General features: G+C 39.4%; 2 protein-coding genes across 10 annotated transcripts in view; one reads left to right on the top strand and one right to left on the bottom strand.

Annotated features, from left to right (window-relative positions):
* The window catches only part of GTPBP8 (GTP binding protein 8), a 222,995-nt gene that overhangs the window by 13,006 nt on the left and 187,467 nt on the right, over positions 1 to 22,522 (top strand). Inside the window, exon 6 of one of the 6 annotated variants that reach the window (XM_079922403.1) lies at positions 281 to 501. The exons of the other annotated variants lie outside the window; for them this stretch is intronic. Coding sequence (XP_079778529.1) covers positions 281 to 371 — 91 coding nt within the window. The 3' untranslated portion in view covers positions 372 to 501. Of the gene's footprint in view, positions 1 to 280; positions 502 to 22,522 lie in introns of those variants that run through there. 6 annotated transcript variants of the gene reach the window in all.
* Positions 6,568 to 20,718, bottom strand: RMP64 (ribonuclease MRP subunit p64). 4 transcript variants are annotated; one of them, XM_079922400.1, is made up of 9 exons: positions 20,529 to 20,718; positions 18,762 to 18,916; positions 16,813 to 16,892; positions 16,301 to 16,390; positions 15,751 to 15,828; positions 13,967 to 14,328; positions 13,576 to 13,637; positions 11,117 to 11,376; positions 6,568 to 9,439 (listed from the first exon to the last, which is right to left on the bottom strand). In XM_079922400.1, exons 1-9 carry the CDS (start codon positions 20,629 to 20,631, stop codon positions 8,980 to 8,982), a joined length of 1,650 nt encoding a protein of 549 aa, XP_079778526.1. In that variant the 5' UTR covers positions 20,632 to 20,718; the 3' UTR covers positions 6,568 to 8,979. The 4 variants fall into 4 exon arrangements, with proteins under 4 accessions (XP_079778526.1, XP_079778525.1, XP_079778527.1 ...); XM_079922399.1 differs by having other exon boundaries at positions 6,569 to 9,439; positions 16,301 to 16,432; XM_079922401.1 differs by having other exon boundaries at positions 6,569 to 9,439; positions 16,301 to 16,432; positions 20,009 to 20,667.

Raw genomic sequence — 22,522 nt, 5'->3', positions numbered from 1 at the left:
AGTTCACCCCTCCTTAGGCAACCTGGTCGTCCCCCACTCCCGGGAGGTCACCATATTGATGCCGAACTTAGTGCGGACAACCGATTGGCATAGCGCACTACAGCCCAGAACTCCTGGGCTCAGGCAATCCTCCTGCCTCAGCCTCCCGAGTAGCTGGGCCTACAGGCGCATGCCACTGCACCTGGCTGTAAACAGATTTTGAGTTAGATGAATTCAGATCTGTTACTACCTCTGAAGTAAGGAAGAAAATGATTTTTCTTTTTTTCTTTTTTTTCCACAGTGCTGTGACCTATTCTGGAATCCATCTCTTGAGATGCTTTATAGCAAATATAACAGGAAATCTGGAGACTAATGGCTTCCAGTTTAGCTGAAGATTCAAAATTGTCTATGCCAACTGAAGTTAAAGACTTAGAATTTCAACATTGTTTTAAATGTTGTGTATCTGTAACTTGCAGGATCACTTCAGCTTTAAAACCTGCATATTCCCAAAGCAAGAATGAATTTGTGCCTGCAGCGGGGGAAAGGTTTATACATGATTGAATTATGCTGTTCATTAGAAGAGATACCAGCCATTTTTCCTGTTTTAACAAACTGACAAACAAGAGCATATAGAGGTCCATAAAATGCAAGTCTATTGCCTACTGTGTAGACAAGGTTTGCCATATTATTTATTGGGTTTTTGTCTTTTAAAGGAATGTCTATTATGTATATTTTATTAAAATATTACAATGGACTAGGTAAAAAAGGGGCTACTTTTCTGCTAAGCACTAATAGATAGGTTGAAGATAAATTCTTATATGTATGGCTATAACTTACCTTTTTTTAGAGACCTTATTTGAATATAAAAAAAATTATTCTTCATAAAATTTGAGTCAGTCCATACTGGAAGTACCAGTTATTTCAGGCTGGGGTCAGTCACCTTCACAGGGTTCAGAATCAGAAGACCAGAATTCAAGTTCCAGTTCTAATATTTATTACATGTTGGACGTTGGGCAAATTACTTGAGTTCTCTGAACTTCTTTTGTAACTCTTACCTCAAAAGCTATGAAGATTAAAATGTGAAAAGGACATCTGCATATTCTAAGTATTTGTAAAGCAAAACTAACTCAAGTATATAGCAAAATTCACAGGTAGATTTATCACAGAAAACATCCTGTCATAGAGGAAGTAACATTTTATCTAATGAAAGACCAAAAAGAAGTTTTAGGTGAGAAGGTGATTTGCAAAGGACAAGAGAAAAAAGTTGATTGGACAGTTTATAATTGGTTCATTAAGATGCACAATGGAGGAAGGGAGGAAGATGGCGGAAGAGTAAGACGCGGAGATCACCTTCCTCCCCACAGATACATCAGAAATACATCTACACATGGAACTGCTCCTATAGAACACCCACTGAATGCTGGCAGAAGACCTCAGACCTCCCAAAAGGCAAGAGACTCGCCATGTACCTGGGTAGGGCAAAAGAAAAAACAGAAACAAAAGAATAGGGACGGGACCTGCACCAGTGGGAGGGAGCTGTGAAGCAGGAAAGGTTTCCACACACTAGGAAGCCCCTTCATGGGGGGAGACTGCGGGTGGCGGAGGGGGGAAGCTTCGGAGCTGCAGAGGAGAGCGCAGCAACAGGGGTGTGGAGGGCAAAGCGCAGAGATTCCCGCACAGAGGATTGGTGCCGACCGGCACTCACCAGCCCAAGAGGCTTGTCTGCTCACCCACCAGGGCAGGCGGGGGCTGGGAGCTGGGGCTTCGGCTGCAGCCACCAAAAAGCCTGTGTGCAAGCACAGGTCACTATCCACACCTCCCCTCCCGGGAGCCTGTGCAGCCCGCCACTGCCAGAGTCCCGTGATCCAGGGACAGCTTCCCTGGGAGAACACACGGGGCGCATCAGGCTGGTGCAACGTCACGCCGGCCTCTGCCGCCACACGCTCACCCCGCATCCATACCCCTTCCTCCCCCCTGTCCTGAGTGAGCTGGAGCCGCCAATTCAGCTGCTCCTTTAACCCCATCCTGTCTGAGCGAAGAACAGACGCCCTCAGGTGACCTACATGCAGAGGTGGGTCCAAATCCAAAGCTGAGCCCCGGGAGCTGTGCGAACAAAGAAGAGAAAGGGAAATTTCTCCCAGCAGCCTTAGAAGCAGTGGATTAAAGCTCCACAATCAACTTGATGTACCCTGCATCTGTGGAATGCCTGAACAGACAACGAATCATCCCAAATTGAGGAGGTGGACTTTGGGAGCAAGATATATTATTTTTTCCCCTTTTCTTCTTTTTGTGAGTGTGTATGTGTATGCTTCTGTGTGAGACTTAGTCTGTATAGCTTTGCTTTCACCATTTGTCCTAGGGTCCTGTCTGTCTGTAGTTTTTTGTTTCTTACTTTAAAAATTTTTTTTATTAATAATTATTTTTTATTTTATTTTTTCTTACTTTCTTTTATTTTATCCCCTCCCTCTCTCCCTCCCTCCCTCCCTCCCTCCCTCCCTTCCTTTCTTTTTTCTCCCTTTTATTCTGAGCTGTGTGGATGAAAGGCTCTTGGTGCTCCAGCCAGGCATCAGGGTGGGACAGCCAACTTCAGGATACTGGTCCACAAGAGACCTCTCAGCTTCACGTAATACCAAATGGTGAAAATCTCCCAGAGATCTCCATCTCAACACCAACAACCAGCTTCACTCAACGACTAGCAAGCTACAGTGCTGGGCACCCTATGCCAAACAACTAGCAAAATAGGAACACAGTCCCATCCATTAGCAGAGAGGCTGCCTAAAATCACAATAAAGCCACAGACGCCCAAAAACACACCACCAGACGTGGACCTGCCCACCAGAAAGACAAGATCCAGCCTCATCCACCAGAACACAGGCACTAGTCCCCTCCACCAGGAAGCCTACACAACCCACTGAACCAACCATAGCCACTGGGGACAGACACCAAAAACAACGGGAACTACGAACCTACAGCCAGTGAAAAGGAGACCCCAAACACAGTAAGATAAGCAAAATGATAAGACAGAAAAACACAGCAGATGAAGGAGCAAGGTAAAAACACACCAGACCTAACAAATGAAGAGGAAATAGGCAGTCTACCTGAAAAAGAATTCACAATAATGATAGTAAAGATGATCCAAAATCTTGGAAATAGAATAGAGAAAACACAAGAAACATTTAACAAGAACCTAGAATAACTAAAGAGGAAACAAGCAAGGATGAACAACACAATAAGTGAAATTAAAAATACTCTAGAAGGGATCAATAGCAGAATAACTGAGGCAGAAGAACGGATAAGTGACCTGGAAGATAAAATAGTGGAAATAACTACTGCAGAGCAGAATAAAGAAAAAAGAATGAAAACAACTGCGGACAGTCTCAGAGACCTCTGGGCCAATATTAAATGCACCAACATTTGAATTATGCGGGTCCCAGAAAAAGAAGAGAAAAAGAAAGGGACTGAGAAAACATTAGAACAGACTATAGTTGAAAACTTCTCTAATATGGGAAAGGAAATAGCTAATCAAGTTCTGGAAGCACAGAGAGTCCCATACAGGATAAATCCAAGGATAAAGATGCCAAGACACATATTAATCATACTATCAAAAATTAAATATTTATGAAAACATTAAAATCAGCAAGGGAAAAACAACAAATAACACACAAGGGAATCCCCATAAGGTTAACAGCTGATCTTTCAGCAGAAACTCTGCAAGCCAGAAGGCAGTGGCAGGACATATTTAAAGTGATGAAGGAGAAGAACCTACAACCAAGATTACCCAGCAAGGATCTCATTCAGATTTGATGGAGAAATTAAAACCTTTACAGACAAGCAAAAGCTGAGAGAGTTCAGCACCACCAAACTAGCTTTACAACAAATGCTAAAGGAACTTCTCTAGGCAGGAAACACAAGAGAAGGAAAAGACCTACAATGACAAACCCAAAACATTTAAGAAAATGGGAATAGGAACATACATATCAATAATTACCTTAAATGTAAATGGACTAAATGCTCCCACCAAAAGACACAGACTGGCTGAATGGATACAAAAACAAGACCGATATATATGCTGTCTATAAGAGACCCACTTCAGACCTAGGGACACATACAGACTGAAAGTAAGGGGATGGACAAAGATATTCCATGCAAATGGAAACTGAAAGAAAGCTGGAGTAGCAATTCTCATATCAGACAAAATAGACTTTAAAATAAAGACTATTAGAAGAGATAAAGAAGGACACTACATAATGATCAAGGGATCGATCCAACAAGAAGATATAACAATTGTAAATATTTATGCACCCAACATAGGAGCACCACAATACATAAGGAAAATACTAACAGCCATAAAAGGGGAAATCGACAGTAACACAGTCATAGTAGGGGACTTTAACACCCCACTTTCACCAATGGACAGATCATCCAAAATGTAAATAAATAAGGAAACACAAGCTTTAAATGATACATTAAACAAGATGGGGGACTTCCCTGGTGGCGCAGTGCCTGGGAGTCCGCCTGCTGATGCAGGGGACAAGGGTTCATGCCCCGGTCCAGGAGGATCCCCCATGCCGAGGAGCGGCTGGGCCTGTGAGCCATGGCCGCTGAGCCTGTGCGTCCAGAGCCTGTGCTCTGCAACGGGAGAGGCCACCACAGTGAGAGGCCGGCGTACAGCAAAAAAAAAAACCCCAAAAAACAAAAACAAAAAAAAACCAAGATGGACTTAATTGATATTTATAGGACATTCCACCCAAAAACAACAGAATACACATTTTTCTCAAGTGCTCATGGAACATTCTCCAGGATAGATCATATCTTAGGGCACAAATCAAGCCTTGGTAAATTTAAGAAAATTGAAATCGTATAAAGTATCTTTTCCAACCACAACGCTATGAGAATAGATATCAATTACAGGAAAAGATCTGTAAAAAATACAAACACATGGAGGCTAAACAATACACTACTTAATAACCAAGTGATCACTGAAGAAATCAAAGGGGAAATAAAAAAATACCTAGAAACAAATGACAATGGAGACATGACGACCCAAAACCTATGAGATGCAGCAAAAGCAGTGCTAAGAGCGAACTTTACAGCAATAGAATCCTATCTTAAGAAACAGGAAACATCTCAAATAAACAACCTAACCTTGCACCTAAAGCAATTAGAGAAAGAAGAACAAAAAAACACCGAAGTTAGTAGAAGGAAAGAAATCATAAAGATCAGATCAGAAATAAATGAAAAAGAAATGAAGGAAACGATAGCAAAGATCAATAAAACTAAAAGCTGGTTCTTTGAGAAGATAAAATGGATAAACCATTAGCCAGACTCATCAAGAAAAAAAGGGAGAAGACTCAAATCAATAGAATTAGAAATGAAAAAGACACTGCAGAAATACAAAGGATCTGACACTGCAGAAATACAAAGGATCATGAGCGATTACTACAAGCAACTCTATGCCAATAAAATGGATCATGAGAGATTACTACATGAGAGATTACTACAAGCAACTCTATGCCAATAAAATGGACAACCTGGAAGAAATGGACAAATTCTTAGAAATGCACAACCTGCCGAGACTGAACCAGGAAGAAATAGAAAATATGAACAGACCAATCAGGCACTGAATTGAAACTGTGATTAAAAATCTTGCAACAAACAAAAGCCCAGGACCAGATAGCTTCACAGGCGAATTCTATCAAACATTTAGAGAAGAGCTAACACCTATCCTTCTCAAACTCTTCTAAAATATAGCAGAGGGAGGAACATTCCCAAACTCATTCTATGAGGCCACCATCACCCTGATACCGAAACCAGACAAAGATGTCACAAAGAAAGAAAACTACAGGCCAATATCCCTGATGAACATAGATGCAAAAATCCTCAACAAAATACTAGCAAACATAATCCAACAGCACATTAAAAGGATCATACACCATGATCAAGTGGGGTTTGTTCCAGGAGTGCAAGGATTCTTCAATATACGCAAATCAGTCAACATGATACACCATATTAACAAATTGAAGGGGAAAAACCATATGATCATCTCAATAGATGCTGAGAAAGCTTTCAGCAAAATTCAACACCCATTTATGATTAAAACTCTGCAGAAAGTAGGCATAGAGGGAACTTTCCTCAACATAATAAAGGCCATATATGACAAACCCACAGCCAACATCGTCCTCAATGGTGAAAAACAAACCATTTCCACTAAGATCAGGAACAAGACAAGGTTGTCCACTCTCACCACTCTTATTCAACATAGTTTTGGAAGTTTTAGCCACAGCAATCAGAGAAAAAAAAGAAATGAATCCAAATCAGAAAAGCAGAAGTAAAGCTGTCACTGTTTGCAGATGACATGATACTATACCTAGAGAATCGTAAAGACGCTACCAGAAAGCTACTAGAGCTAATCAATGAATTTGGTAAAGTAGTAGGATACAAAATTAATGCACAGAAATCTCTTGCATTCCCATACACTAATGATGAGAAATCTGAAAGTGAAGTTAAGAAAATGCTCTCATTTACCATTGCAACAAAAAGAATAAAATTTCTAGGAATAAACCTACCTAAGGGACAAAAGACCTGTATGCAGAAAATTATAAGACACTGATGAAAGAAATTAAAGATTATACAAACAGGTGGAGAGATATACCATGTTCTTGGATTGGAAGAATCACATTGTGAAAATGACTCTACTACCCAAAGCAATCTACAGATTCAATGCAATCCCTATCAAACTACCACTGGCATTTTTCTCAGAACGAGAACAAAAAATTTCACAATTTGTATGGAAACACAAAAGACCCCGAATAGCCAAAGCAATCTTGAGAACAAAAAACGGAGCTGGAGGAATCAGGCTCCCTGACTTCAGACTATACTACAAAGCTACAGTAATCAAGACAGTTTAGTACTGGCAGAAAAACAGAAATATAGATCAATGGAACAGGATAGAAAGCCGAGAGATAAACCCACGCACATATGGTCACCTTATCTTTGATAAAGGAGGCAAGAATATACAGTGGAGAAAGGACAGCCTCTTCAGTAAGTGGTGCTGGGAAAACTGGACAGGTACATGTAAAAGTATGAAATTAGAACACTCCCTGACACCATACACAGAAATAAACTCAAAATGGATTATACACCTAAATGTAAGGGCAGACAGTATCAAACTCTTAAGGAAAACATAGGCAGAACACTATGACATAATTCACAGCAAGATCCTTTTTGACCCACCTCCTAGAGAAATGGAAATAAAAATAAACAATGGGACGTAATTCCCAGAATTTTAAGGGTCAGATGGGAGGAGGAGATAAAGAAACATACTCCAAAGGAACATTAATGAAGTAGAAAAAAAATGCTAGGCTTATAGTCTAATCCAGTTTTACCTTAGACAATTCACTGAACTACTCTGTTTTTTTCCAGCGAAGGATGACCTCCAAAGTCTCTTCCGGCTGTAAAAGTTTATGATTCTTAGACAATAATGCCACTAAAGGGAGGGACCTAAGCCCAGGGAAACCTACTAGCTCCACACGACTAGTGGAGGCATGTGCAAATAAAAATAGACGCAAGACCTGACCTTAAATCTTAGAAGCTGGTGGCTATTTCTAGACTTGTCATGAATGAGACTTCCTTGGTATTGTCCATGTTTTAAAGCACTAAGTAGCTCTACCACCTTGTAGGAAACCAGGAGAAATATAAACAATAAAAAGTGACTAGAGATTGATTAAGAACTCTGAATTAAATAGGATATTTAGCAAGGCTTCAGAAAAGGAAGCTAAACCAGCATTTATCTAACTTTGCATTTTGGGCTACTTGCATCAAAATCACCTGAGCCCCTTAATAAAAATGCAGGCTTCTGGTCCTCTCCCCTAACCATATTTATCGATCTCTTTGGAAGGGACTCAAAACCTGCATTTTTAAATAACCCACCAAGTGATTCTGAAAACATCCTACAGTTTGAGAACCTCTGATACAGTATTGTAGGTAAGTGGGAAAATATACAGAAAGCAGATGAGGAAAGAACAAGGCCAGATAAAGAAAAAAAAGGATGCTAAAAAATAATAGGATGGCTGAGGAAAGGAAGGATGCAGTATATACTAGGGCACTGTTTCATTTTTCTATAAATTACTGTATATAAACAGAAAACTTAAGCCTATAACCTGCTGAACAAATAGCTTATTAACCTAATTCTAGAAAACTAGAACATTTGAAAGATACCTCAAACTTCACATCATTATTTGAAAATATGTAAGATTTACCTTCTCAGAGCAATTGTATGAGCAACATACAAATAATCAGATGACAACATCAGCACCAAATTATGAATTTATTTTTAGCCTCATTGGGTTGGTTGATTTTGTGTCTCCTTAGCTTTATCTTTTCATCTTTCTCGCCTCCTTCTACTTTGTGTATAACCACAAGTCACTTTACATCCTTTTTGAAAAAAATTTTATTTGGACTCAGTCACTAGCACCCAAATAAATAAACAAAAGCCCCCACAAACTTTGTGGAACTCCAAAAGCATTTTAATATGCCCTCCTGTGTGGTAAGGTTAACAAATGAAGTGAAATAATGGTTGTGACCACTCCCTGGTAATAGTGGCAAAACTTCTATGATAATTCTAACAGAAGAGGGCACAACTGTTAAAAGCTACAAACCTTGGTGTTCAGAAGAGCACTTAGCTACAATGGAGCCATTAAGGCTAAAGTGACCTTTTTGGTGATTCCTTGCTACTAAGGCACAGTGTAGGTTTTGCAAACCTAATTATTCAGATCCTAATTAAGTCAAAAATTGACTGTTAGTCAAATACTTGTCAGTTAAATGACACAAAGCTATGACAAGCGTTTACTGAACTAAAATGAACTGCTCTACAATGTTGCACTTAAGCAGCTCCTCTGAGTACAAATGGTACTTTCAGATCTTTCCAGATCTCAGCTGTTCTACTTAAAACAGAACACTGGAGCAGTTGGTTAACCAGTTAAAAGTCTCACATATGAGCATCTAAACTCCCATTAAAGCAAAAATATCATCAATGTCGTCTGTCTCCTTAGTGATTCCTGATGTATTATGTTTATTTATTTGCATCGTTGTCCAAGAATCAGTTTCATTTTCATTGCTTTCTATAAGAGTTTCATGAATTTGTTTCTCCTTAGTTTGTATGACAGGACTTGAAACTCTTCTACTCAACACTTGCTTATTGTTAGGGTAGAGATCAGTTGTACAAACTGTAGGGTGTGAGAGTCTCCCTTTAATGATATCGGTAGCGCTCTGAGTCCCTTGAGGGGGCTGCTGGGTTTCCTTTAAAAGAGTCGACTGCAACTTTCTCTGTGGTTTCCTTCGTTTCAATGAAAATTTATTCTGTGATCTTCGTCTCAGATGATTCTTCAAAGTTTTGCTACCTGAGCCTTGAAGAAGGCAGTTGCAAATTGATGTTTTTATGCACTCTAGTTTCTTTGGCAAACTTTAAGACAGAGAGAGGAAAAATTGGAGATTGTTAAGATGCAGAAAAACATTCTCAGAAACTTTTGTCTCCCTTTTACCAACTTCCAATTGAAAAATATTTATAAGTCCTATGCCTGTGTACAACTCCAGAATCATAAGGAAAAATAAGGAAATAGGAGCTTCAACCCAAGTCTGTGTTTTCAGAGCACAACTTCCCTCTGATTTAGATTGTGAGCAAATGTGTCCCCATTATGTTTCCAAAGTAAAGTAGCTCCTACAAGTAGCAAGGTAACTGAATGGTGAGATATCTCCATATTTTAGTGCCAGAGCTCTTCCCCGATAATTGCTATCTGTTCATAATATAATAGGAATGGAACTGGGGAAAAGATGAATCACAAATAGAAAAATTGCTAGGATGCATCAACCCATTTCTGGATTAACAGATTCATATTACGGCAGGAAATGAACAAAGAAAAAGGAATAAAAGTGAAGAGGGAGTTGATGTAGAATGAGAAAACAGGGCTCCTGGCATAGACATAATGACAGCCTTGAGCTACCCTAACTGTGATTCATATATCATCTTCAAATTTGGGAATTTGGAACTCAAATGGCCAGTTACTTTAGGTGTTTTGCTTCTGAATAGGGTACACTGCCACAAGGTACATTGGTACCCTGCTAACTGCCTGTTTGTGATAGACTGCAAAAGATTAGCATGAGTCTGTATCTCCTACATTACCCTCTTCCTTTTTAAACAAATATAGAACTTTGAGGAAGCCCATTTTAATGTAGTAATTCATGATCTCTGTTTCCAAACCATTTTGTCTTACCATAAGCAGTAATCTTTAATTGAGGAGAGGGTAGGTGTACTTCCCAATTGAAATGGAAATAGGAAGAATGAAAACAGAAGGATCAGAGGATCTGCACTGAGTTCTAGATCTCCAGCTCTAATACCCTGAGTAAAATCCTGTATTTCCTCATCTATATAATATGAATAATACTACCTACCTCACAGAGTTATTGTGGACATTAAATAAAATTCAAATGTACTACAAATATATTACTGAAACAGCAAACCAGGGCAGAATAAAAGGACACTATATTTTTGTGGGGTGCAAAATAATGGTCTAATCAAATAACTACTAGTTTCTTACCCTCTGCATTAACTTTTAATTATCATCTCTGCCTCATCTACCTCTGACTTTACATGCAGTCTTGAACAGAACACCTCCATCTTAGGCTGAGTTCTAGAATGTAATGTAAAAACCCTTAACTTCCCCAACAGCTTTTAATGAAAACTTGCTATAAAACCATCAATATATATTTTTTACTAAAATAGGAATATCTTTTCCATAAATTTTTAAAGAAAATTTAACAAATTTTAGACTGTGATTCACCCACGGGAACCATCATAAAGCCCTGAATAGATAGAGTAAGTCCCCTACATACAAACGAGTTCCATTCCGAGAGCATGTTCTTAAGTCCAATTTGTTCGTCAGTCCAACAAAGTTAGCCTAGGTACCCAACTAACACAATCGACTATATAGTACTGTACTGTAATAGGTTTAACAAAACTGTACTTTAAGTAGGTCTCAACTTTAGACTACTGGACATTAAAAAGGCTAACTTGAATATATATACTTTTGCCCTAAATGATAATAGAAAAAGTAAAGAAATACAATTTTTGTGATGTACCTACCTATAGCCTTGAGCTTCCACATGTTTAAGCCGGTTGCTTTTAAGAAGTTTATTACCCAGAAAGGTGGTCTGAGCCTTGAGTTTTTTGCTCCTACACCACAGAATTGCCATTTGGATCTCTTCAGAAAGTTGTACGAAAGTGTCAGTTTCTCGGAATCTTTGCACAAGACTTTTTACACAGGGAGTTCCTATTGCTTTCCAAGAAGAACGTTTGGTTGCCTTTAGTTTGGATTGAGAACATTTAAACTCAAAACTGTTCGCCTGAAATATGGAACGATGAGAAAAATATATTGGATTTGTTACTGACTTACATAACAACAGAGAGAAGCTGACTCACAGACTATAAAAATTTGAAAATATGTCTTTTTAAAAGAAGGAAAAACAGTTTTTTCAGCCCACTATGCTTTCCTTTCTTTTTTTTTTTTTTTTTTTTTTTTTGCCACTCGGCTTGTGGGATCTTAGTTCCCCAACCAGGGATTGAACTCGTGCCCCCTGCGGTGGAAGCGCAGAGTCCTAACCACTGGATGGCCAGGGAATTCCCTTCCTTTTTCTTAAAAATGTTTTTATTCACTGCTCCTAACACAAGATATTTTCCCCTCTGTGCTACAGCAGATCCCATCTATAGCTAAATTCAGCTGTATACAGGTGACAATATAAATATTTGCATACATATCTATTTATTTAACCTATACATACGAATAAAACTCCACGTGATTAAGTATTGGTCAAAGCCTATCTAGTGGGAAAAAAATCACTGAAGAGCCCTCTTCCTCTAATACTGGACTACCACAACTTGTTTTTCATTTATTTCTATATCCTGAGTCACCCTCCTCAATGATGGGTCATAAATGTTATTGAAAACATGTGAGAATGGGGATGATTGCTGAATGTATGTTAAAAATGCTTAACTGAGCAACATTTCCAACTCCAATCCAACCATCTTTTGATGTGGCACCTTTGGTCTCTTCAACCTCATCTTTCTATATCAAGTCAAGTTTGAATTTTATCAACTTTTACTGTTTATTGAAATATGCCACCTAGTAGGTCTGCTTCCATCCTCTGTTCAAAACTTACCTTCTTCCAAATTTCTCACTCTCAAGAACATAAAGTAGTAGAAAATATGAAAGCAGAGACCTATCAACACTTTGTGTTGGTGATCCATAAAAGTTTGACCTAAAAGTAAGATAAGCATATTGGTGCTAAATGCTAAAAATATGGTAGTCATTGGTCATGCTGGAAACAGCTCACCTAGGAACAGGTGGACGGACTGCAGAAAGTTTCAAGAGTCACAGAGAGCCGTAGTTATTAAGAGAGAGAGCTGACGAAAACTATTTGGAGGACTGGTGTAAAGATAAAGGACAAAGACTATGAAACCAAACTGCCTGCATTCAAATCCCAGTTCTGCCCCATATCTGCTGTGTGGCCTGTGCAAATTTCTTGTCCTTTCTGTGCCTTAATTTTCTCATCTGAAATATGGCAACAGTAATAATAGCACCTACCTCACAGGGCTTTTGCAAGGATTATATGAGTTAACACATATAAAGTGTTTTGAACAATGCCTGGCAAAGAGTAAATGCAACGTAAGTGTGATGATGATCATATCTTCCTCTGGAACTTGTGAATCGGACAAAATATAAATGCAAACTGGAATCCTTGTAAGCCTTCAAGAAAGCACTGACTCATTAGAAATGATTAAGAATTCTTGAATGGAAAAAATAACCCATGAAGGAAACCAGAAGAAAACAGTTTTGAAAAGAGAAAGGGTAAAAGAAGTCAAGAAGTTACTGATGAAAGAGGATGACATTGATGTACTTATCCATGTCAGGTCCAGAACAAACAGAATTTGCAGACACTGGCCAAGGAGAGGAATCAGGTTAAAGCTTGAATGCTGACAGGAAGAAAGAAATAGAAGCCTCATGACAAAGGATGAGGATGACGATAATGACGATGAAAGTCGGTAACAATATCTAACACCAATTAAATGCTTACCACACTTTAGACTCTGTGCTGAACACTTTACATGAACTAAAACTGGCACAACCCTATGAGGTACATACTGTTATTAGAAACAGAGGTATGGACAGGCCAAGAAACTTACATAAGTCACAGAGCAGTACAAACCAAAGCCAGGACTCAAACCACTTCTGTCTGATTGTAAAGCCCATACTCTTAAGCTGCAGTACAATCCACTCCTATGATGGATCCTAGGATAACTTTAAAATTCTAGCAAAACTCTTAGTAAAATGTTTCTGAAGGCACCGTATTAACTGAATTAACTACATGCACTCAAATCCCTTGGGAATGCCTCTATTCATTCAGAAACACACACTGAGAACTAAGATGGCACTACTCTTAGAGTTGGGGATAAAAACAGAAGATTCAGTCCCTGCCATTGGTAAGTGGCATCTACTCTACAAATCAGCAGAAATCATAAGCTATATTAAAATAAGCCAGACAAACCTGAATAGCTCTGTGTTTCAGCTGTTTGCAGAAAGCCCTCACGTCAAATTCTGATGACTTTTCTGTGAAGATGGAAAGATCACAGATACAAAAACTTAGGCATACTATTTTTAAATCAACAAATTCTTATGTGCATGACTACATTTCTTGCCAGATTACTACAAGAGAAACAAAGGGAATTAAGCAAGCAAAGAACTATGAAGCAACAACAGAAACAACTTTATATGCTCAAGCTGAGAAAACACAGGTATTAACATACCTCTCTAAGAATAATCAGAGTTAAAATTAAGAAGATGCTGAATTTCTTCCTACACAATGCATGACTACATTGTAATTTCAAAAGTTTTTTTGTTTGTTTTTTTAGAGTATGTGCCATATCAAAGCAAATTACCTTTTAAGATTTTCTTATTCTTTACTGGCTGTCCAAGATCCACATTATTCTGAGTATTGATCTTCATTTGTTTAGCTTTTTTGGAAATTCTAAGTAATGTTTCTTCACTGGACCTCTGTGATTGCTCTTTTGTTAAAAATAGTTTATTTAGCAGTTTAGTTACTCCTTTAGCTGCAAAAGCTGTAGGCATTTTTTTCTTAAAGATTTCAAAGTAGGGCTCTCCTAAAAATTCAGCAATATCAGAAGGAAAGGTAAAACCTTTGAAGTAAGGCAATGGTTGAATCCTGGAGACCTCTTGAAGTAATCCAAACAATGGCTCATATAAAGAAACCAGCCTTTTTAAAACATCTTTATAGAGAACCCTAGAGAAAGAAGAAGGATCTCATGAATTAGCTAGTAATTATCATTTGCAGATTACATAATAATAAGAGAGTCAGGGCTTCCCTGGTGGCGCAGTGGTTGAGAGTCCGCCTGCCGATGCAGGGGACATGGGTTCGTGCCCCGGTCCGGGAAGATCCCGCATGCCGCGGAGCGGCTGGGCCCGTGAGCCATGGCCGCTGAGCCTGTGCGTCTGGAGCCTGTGCTCCACAACGGGAGAGGCCACAACAGTGAGAGACCCGCGTACCACAAAAAAAAGTAAAAAAAGTAAAAAAAAAATAATAAGAGAGTCAAAGCTGAAAATAATGCCTGTGAATCTGCCACTATAGATTAAAAAAACGCTCAAGCGGACACTTGCAAAGAGCTAGATTAGTCCAGCCTAAACAGAAAAATGCAAGTACAAAATGCTATATAAAACCAAATAAAGTACTACATGGAGAGATATCTCAAAAGATGTGCCTCAAAATCTTAAGTGTGGTTTTATCTAGATGATGAGATTTTAGGCAAATTTCAGGTTCTTTGCATTTTTTCTATTTTTAAAAGTTTCTTAAAATAACCATGTATTATTATTATAATCAGCAAAAATCAAAGCTATTTTCATTATAGGAATAATGAAGGTTTGATATTTTAAAATAATACAATTAGTAATTCTAACACTGTTAGTACTAAAAACAAGCAGAATAAAAAATAAGATGATTGGAAATAGTACTTGAGATATCCAGGTTAAGATATCAAAGCAAGGTTTAGAGAGAATTTTCTCTCTTTTTTTTGGCTTTCATTCAAATTAGAGCTTATCAAACCAATTGTTTAAAATGGCCCAAAACAGTTCTCCTTATAAATATGGGCAGATTTTGAATCCAATTATCCATCAAATAAGTTTCATAATATATATTGTGAGATGCAAAGGAAGGGCTCTTTGGTTTGCAACTAGTATTATCAGTGTTCTTTACATCAACTAACTATGGCTCAAAAAGCAGTGGTGGTTCAGGTGGAAGAAAGGAATCTAGAAAACATAAGGAAGGTAATTGCCATTAAAAGTTAGAAACCTAATGGCAGAAACAAATGATACAGACTGCTCAGGAACACCTTCATTTTAAATGGCCCAGCTGCTGAATGATTAGAGGAACCCTTTTTTTTTTTTAAATTCCAGCTGCTAATCCTAGGAATTCATTTGCTTAGTTGTTTAGTGTTGAGGTGATCTCATGGATTCAGATTCAAAGCCTAATCCTTTGACATAACCATCAACACTTAGCTTCCCAATCTACCCCAAATAAACTCTGATCAAATGAAGAAACAGAATTCCTGCACCTTCAGCATCCCATGGGAAAGCAAATATGAAAACTACTACTAAGAAACTTAGTCTGAGTTAGAGAAATGAAGGATTTCAAAGGTACATACATACATACCATAACCTGCTCACCAGCCCAACCATCACAAGGTTTAAAATAATGAATTCTTGCAAACCTAGATGTTTCACAGTCAAGCTGGAGAATCAAGTTAAAATTGGAAAACAGAATCAAAGGAATTTAGGTTTCTTTAAGTTACATTTATGAAAAAAACAGACTGGAAGTAGAAAGAATTTTCTTGAAGGAACTAAAACCTTAAAACATGTTCTATTTAAGTCACGGAAGCTTAAAAATAAAGTAATATACACTCTGCTAGAGGAAAAATAAAGTAATACACACTCTGCTAGAGGTCTCATATAAATTTAGTTTCTAAGATTAAGAATTTCTAACAGTCAGTGCCCTTAGGATAATACATACTAGGTAGAGACAGAAGTCTCTGGCAATGGCTATATCAGGCAAATCCCAGGAAAAGGAAGCCAAAGAGCAAAATTTTAAGAATTCCCATAAGTTATAACTCCTACAGACTCCCTAGCTTTCAAATAGAAATACTATTAAATATATCCCAACAATTCCAATTCAGAAGAAGGTACTTTAGTTGATTCAAGGATACAGAAATGTCTTGCAGCAACAGTCCAACAAGCGAAGTAGCAACTTGCAGGCTCCCAAAATCTTCATCAACACCAGTTCCACCACTGGTTGGCTAGGGATGACACATGCTTTGGTATTTACAGGCTGATTTTCACTTGGCAAAAATAGAAAAGTACATTACTTTCATTCTTAAATATAAAGCACTTATATAGCAGTTTTCAAGTGCAGACTTGCTTTAAGCTCAATTTGAGGTAGTTATGTTTAATAATGACTCACTGAAGTTGACTGACACTTATGTTTCAAAATAATCTACCATGACCCAGATTTCAATGTCACATCATTTCCTCCCACTGGCCGAGAGAGGGAGATTACCACAGAATACCAGGGGCCTTTTATTGAAACAAAATTTGTACAGCTAAGGTATAATTGTTTATATTCTAACAATAAGTGAAGCAAGTCTAAAGCGAGATCACAGCAAGACACTGGGTTTCCAGCCCACCAAAAAGCCCATTACAAAGCAACTGGACCACTTACTTAGAAGAAAATGACTCAGAGAGATCTTGAATTGAACCTTCCAAATTCATGTTTTTCAAGCGTTTTAAACATTGTTCAACCTGAAAGGGGAAGAGCAGCTCATGTGTGACACAGACAAAGCCACTGATGTGACCAGGAAAACAAAGAAATACAAAATTTCAAAGTATGGAAATACACTCAATACCAAAGAATGCCTTTTTTTAAGGGTAAAGAAACCCATAGCCCAAAGCAATTGCTTCTGGTTAAAAATTTGAAATTTATCCAGCCAAATAAATTCTTCAAATCAGGTTATGACTAAGAATTTATTGTACTACATGCCAGGATGTGCTTGATGCTATAAAGGGGACCAAGGTAAGTATAAGATTATTCTCAAGATTTTATTTTTTCTGAAGCAACATGATTTCTAATAGTGAAACTATTAAAACAAGACAGTAAATTATTAAGTACTAAATTTCAACAGTCTGTAAGTGCCACAGACATAAGGGATCAAGTGATAGAGGGATTGGGCATTGTAAACATACAGGACCAGGTGAGCAAAGGCTCAGAGGAGGGAACGAATGTGGTGAGTAGGAGGACTCACGAAGAGTTCAGGCCATCTGAAATACAAAATATATGAAGATGAAGACCAGAGAGAAGCCTGAGCTAAGGAAAACTGAAGAGGCCAGATCACGGGGGATCTTGTAAGTTAACCTAAGAGGCTTCCTCTTTATTCAGGAGACAGTGGAGAAATATTAAAACTTAAAGCTGTGTTTTAGGATGATTAACCTGGCTTTGGTACACATGAATATGCCAGAGTGGAGGAAAGACTGGAAGATGAAAGATCAGTCAGAATTGCAAGACAACTAACAACTGACAAGGTCAGAAAAAAGAAATGGCAGCCAGAACTAAAAAGGGACTAGATGCAGAGAAAGTTTTGACTGATCAGTTGGCCGGATAGGAGAGCTACGTAAAAGAAAGAAGCAGAGAAAACAGAACACCAAATTTTTCTGACCGGATAATTATTCGCAACTTGGAAGCCGGGAGGAGAAATACGTATGTTAGATCTGAGATGGTAAGTTTGGTTTTGGCGTTAAAGACTCAGAAGGAGATAAAAGCTGCCCCAGAGAAGAAAACTTAAGAAAGACCACGATCCCAAATCTTTCTTTGATGAAAAAATCTTCATCTTTTTTGCCTTAAGTAATGGGAGTGGAAAACTAACCAGAGAGCATGAATCTGTAAGGTTAGAGACTATGTCTGTCTTTTTCATCCTGTACACCTAGCACGAAGCACAGTGCCTGGCACATAGAAAGTTTCAAAAATACTTGGAGAATTAATTGAATGAATGAATGAATGGACACATAAGGAACTCAGGTTAGGAGGCTCTACTCTGTGGTGTAGTCCCTGAGCTTGAGGGCCCAATTTTGTCTTTAACTCCAAAAGTTACACAAAACCACTTTACACAACTTGTTATATACTCATTCAATATATTACCGATTAGATTACATACCCCACAATAAATAGACTGCAACTTTGTTCTTTTTATGATTTTGGGATTTTGATTATGGTCAGGAAAATTGTTTCTTAATCCAAAACTCTGTCTTGATCAAAGTACTCAATCTTTAAACTAGGCAGAGACATGGTACTTTATTATAGATTGCATATAATGAAGAAAATTTTTCATAAAAATTACCTATAATAAGATAAATAAATAAAAAGTAAACATAAAAACAAAAAATTACCTACCTACTAGAAACAAGACTGGGAAAGAATGCAACATAGTTCCTTTTTAAATTGTTTTTTGAAATGCTTTCAGGGGAAGAAAAAAAAAAAAGCCCACATGCAATTGCAAGATGACCTATAAATCACAAGTAAGTTACTGCGATTAAGTTACAAAATATTAAATGGCAGTGTGATCTCCATCTTCATCAACTCAAACATGTTGAGTATTAAACACAGGGCTCCCACCTTACCTGTTTGAGGGCCAAATGGGGCTTGTGGCGGCCCATTCTGTTGTGATTGCTGTAAAGGACTGCACATAATACATCTGTTTCTGCATCTAAGATTTGGCTCTTCAGTGACAATGTAACGAGACAGCATTCTTTAATTACAGCTGCAATGCAAAGGTCTAAAGCAGAGATGTTTTGTAAGACTTAATATGCATTTCTACATTAAGTATATTCTATAAAAAATACACTGAAAGAAGCATATTTCCTTATGTTTTAAAGAAATCAAGAACAAATTAACATAATCAGCCTCACCTGTAAGAACATAATTAATGTTTCCAAGTATGTGAGAAGTGACATAGGAAGGAAGTGATCGTACAGTGACAGATGATATCAAGTCCAGGAAATCATTAAGAGAACATGTGTTAAAGTAGAATGTACATCTTTACACCACATTTTATCATGATCTTAATCATCTTTCATACGAATACTCTGCAGTCATTTGGTGTACACTTAACACTTCGAGTACCTTAAAGGTGGGACGTGTTGTATACTTCTCTACCACTTTAAGAATATATTCAGAAGAGAAATCACTATAACAGCTGGAAATTATATTACATAATGAATGTCTGACTGAACACGGGGTGCTTATTTAGTAAGACAAGGTAACAGCCTCCTAGTCTGAAAAAGCTGTGAACAGAAGATGGGAGTAAATATGTTCTCTATGGCTCTAAGGGTAGCAGTAGCATCCTAAGTGGCAGTAACGCAAAGGAAGACTTACACACAATGTGGAGAACTTTCTTACTATACGAACTATTTGAGGCCAGAATGGGCTGCCTTTGGGGTGGGGGGAGACTTGGTGAATTTCCACGCCTAACAGAATCCTGTTAAAGAATCTTTGAATAGAGGAAGGGGTAAGATTAATCTGTAAACTGAGCAGGATGGATGGATGGGGAGGGGGATGTGATGATTAGATAAGTTACAAGTATTTAATAATAACAGCTGTCATTTGAGTGTTTATTTACTGTATCAGGCATTGTTCCAAATGCTTTACCTATAATGTTAATTCTTTCATCAGAACAGCTCTATGAGGCAAGTACTATTTTTATCCCCATTTGAAAATGCGCTTAAGCCCAGAAAGGTTAAATAATGACATTTCCCACTCCTCACCCCAGCTCCAGCAGAGAGAAGAGCCAGGATTCAAACCCAGGCAATTTGGCTCCTGAGCCCAGCGTGTACTGCCCTACTGCCTAATAACGGCAATGCCACCATACCTTGATAGAACACTTTAGACCACGCTCTCCTAAATGACATCATTAGATCCTCCGAACAACCCGGTGATAGGGAAAACTAACCCCATTTTACAGATAAGAAACGAGGGATCCAGAAAGATTGCGGTTTAACTGCAGAGTGCTTGAGTGACGACCCGCAGCCTCTCAGAGGCAGAGGTCGAGAAAGACTGAGGGGGAACCACAGCACTTGGTGGCCTGAGTGAACGCAGGGTCCCCAAGCAGCAATTTTTCCTGACGCTAGCTGCGTCCGTCCTCTTTCCCATTTCGGTGCGGGGCTGGATCTTGGGCCCCAGCCAGGCCCTGCGGTAGACTCGATGGGTCCAGCGAGGAACGGCGATGCCTGCAAAATTCCTCAGCAAGCTCTAGGACCCAAGCCTCTATCGGTCGCGGCCCTGCGCAGCGTCCCGCGGGTTCCGGAAGTCCCGCCCCCACCCCGCGCACGTGCGCCTGCCTGACGCCTCCTCCGGAAAAGCCTGCACCCCTCGCCGGGCGCCTCACTCACCCAGCGCCGCGCCGGGGTCCTGTACGGTCACTGTGCTGCGGCTCCCCGCCTTAGGGAGCCTCACGCGGTTCCATGGCTGCGGGCCCGGCAGCAGCGCAGCCATCTTGGGAGGCAGGAGAGGGACTGGGAAAGGTGGACCTGGGCGAGACCCAGTGGAGCGACCGAAGGAGGGGCGATGAGCCGACGTCAGGGGAAGGTAGAGGGCAAGGGGTGGGGCGGGGGCGGGGCCCGGGAGGGGAAAGGGGCGGGTCCTTCACGAAATAGTGGACCAAGTACGGTGAACCTGAAGAACCCAGAGAGTCATCCAGCCCCTGGTCACTAATACCTGGCCGCGTATCAGAATTACTTGGGAGAATTTGGGGGAACCGCATCCCTGTACTACTCAATCAGAATCTCGGAATGGGGCGAGGAATCCGCCTTGTGTTTATGCTTCCCCACGGAAGCACAACCAGTTTCGGTGCTACTTCAAGGTATTTTACAGATGTGGAAAGTGAGGTCCGCAGTTGAGTTGGTGCATACGCCCCCATCTCCACCTCAACCATTAGCGGAAAAGGAAGAAATGAAATAAAGAGGCTTATGCAAAGTGTGCATTTGTAACGCAGAAGTAATTTAAGTTAGTCAAGGAAGGCTCTACCTGGAGCAGCAGCAAAACCACGATCATAGAAACTTGGAGGCCGTCTGACTCTCCATCAACCCCATCTTCTGTCAGTGTCCAAAACAAGACGATATACCAAGCTTTCCTGATCCTCACCTCATTTATATCTTTCTAATAGTTCATTTATCTTCAGCTACCCTGATACCAGCTTACTTAAGGCCCCCCGCGAATGTATTAGAGAGGCAGTTAGTGGGTTTTGAAGACGGACCAGCAAGGTTTTGATTCTAGATCTGCCCTTTACTAGCTCTATGATCTCAGGAAGGTTACCTAACTCCTCCAAATCTTAGTGTTCCTACAGGTAAAATGAAGATAATAATACAAACTTATAAAGTGCTCACAGTTAAAAAGTGCTTTAGAATAGTGTCTGGCATACAAACAATGTTTACTGTTAGCAGAATTCGTATTGTTGATATTTTTACTGTTTAATACAAATAGCCACGCCACACTGAAACACTTTGCATGCTCTCTGTGTGTGCCTTTGTACATATTAATTTCTCTATCTGGGCCATTTCCCTGAAACACAATCTCCCTCAGCTCTGGTGTCATCACCTCTAGGTAATTCTTCCTGAGCATCCCATTCCCACTCCATAGCTTGATGTAGAGACGACTTTATGTACACCCGTAGTGCCCTGTGCTGGCCTCTGTGTTAGCCTCCTATTGCTGCTGTAACAAATTACTACAAACATAGTCACTTAAAACAACACAGTTATTATATTACATTTTTGGAGGTTAGAAGTCCAAAATGGATCTCACTGGACTAAAGTTGTCAGGGCTGGATCCTTCTGGAGGCTCTAGTGGAGAATTCATTTTCTTGCTTTTTTCAGCTTCTAGAGGCCACCTGCATTCCTTGGCTCATGTCTCCATCCTCCATTTGCAAAGTCAGTAGCACAGCATCTTCCAATCTCCCTCCAGCCTCTCTTTCTCTCTCACCCTCCTGCCTGCCTTCATCTTAAAAGGACCCTAGTGATTACACTGAGCCCACCAGAATAACCCAGGATACTCTCCTCATTTCAGAGTCTTTAACTTAATCATATCTACACAATCTGTTTTGCAATGTAAGTAAACATATTCATAGATTTGGGTGATTAGGATGTGGCTGTCTTGTGGGGGGGGGCATTATTCAGGCTACCACAGACTCACAGAATTTACCTCACTGTACTGTATTCATTTGTATATTTGTATGTCTCTTTCTCCAATGACATGTGAGCTGACTGAAGGCAGTACTACCAGTGTAGCTTACTGATCTCTATATCACAATGCTTAGCTCATAGCCTGGTGTGTAGTAAGACCTCAATAAGGCTTTAACAGCTTTGTTGAGGTACAATTGATATACAGAGAA

Source organism: Stenella coeruleoalba, assembly GCF_951394435.1.
Source record: "Stenella coeruleoalba genome assembly, chromosome: 5".
Taxonomy (NCBI): domain Eukaryota; kingdom Metazoa; phylum Chordata; class Mammalia; order Artiodactyla; family Delphinidae; genus Stenella; species Stenella coeruleoalba.
Note: the sequence above shows the minus strand (reverse complement) of the source record. Positions and strands in the feature narration are given on the sequence as shown.

Excerpts from the sequence above, each read along its gene's own strand:
- RMP64 (XM_079922399.1), bottom strand. The coding sequence starts at position 20,631 with ATGGCTGCGCTGCTGCCGGGCCCGCAGCCATGGAACCGCGTGAGGCTC. Across the intron at positions 11,377-13,575 it reads TGAAACACAGAGCTATTCAG|GCGAACAGTTTTGAGTTTAA; the intron begins GTTTGTCTGGCT and ends TCCATATTTCAG. Across the intron at positions 9,440-11,116 it reads GTGGAAGCTCAAGGCTATAG|TTTGCCAAAGAAACTAGAGT; the intron begins GTAGGTACATCA and ends TCTGTCTTAAAG.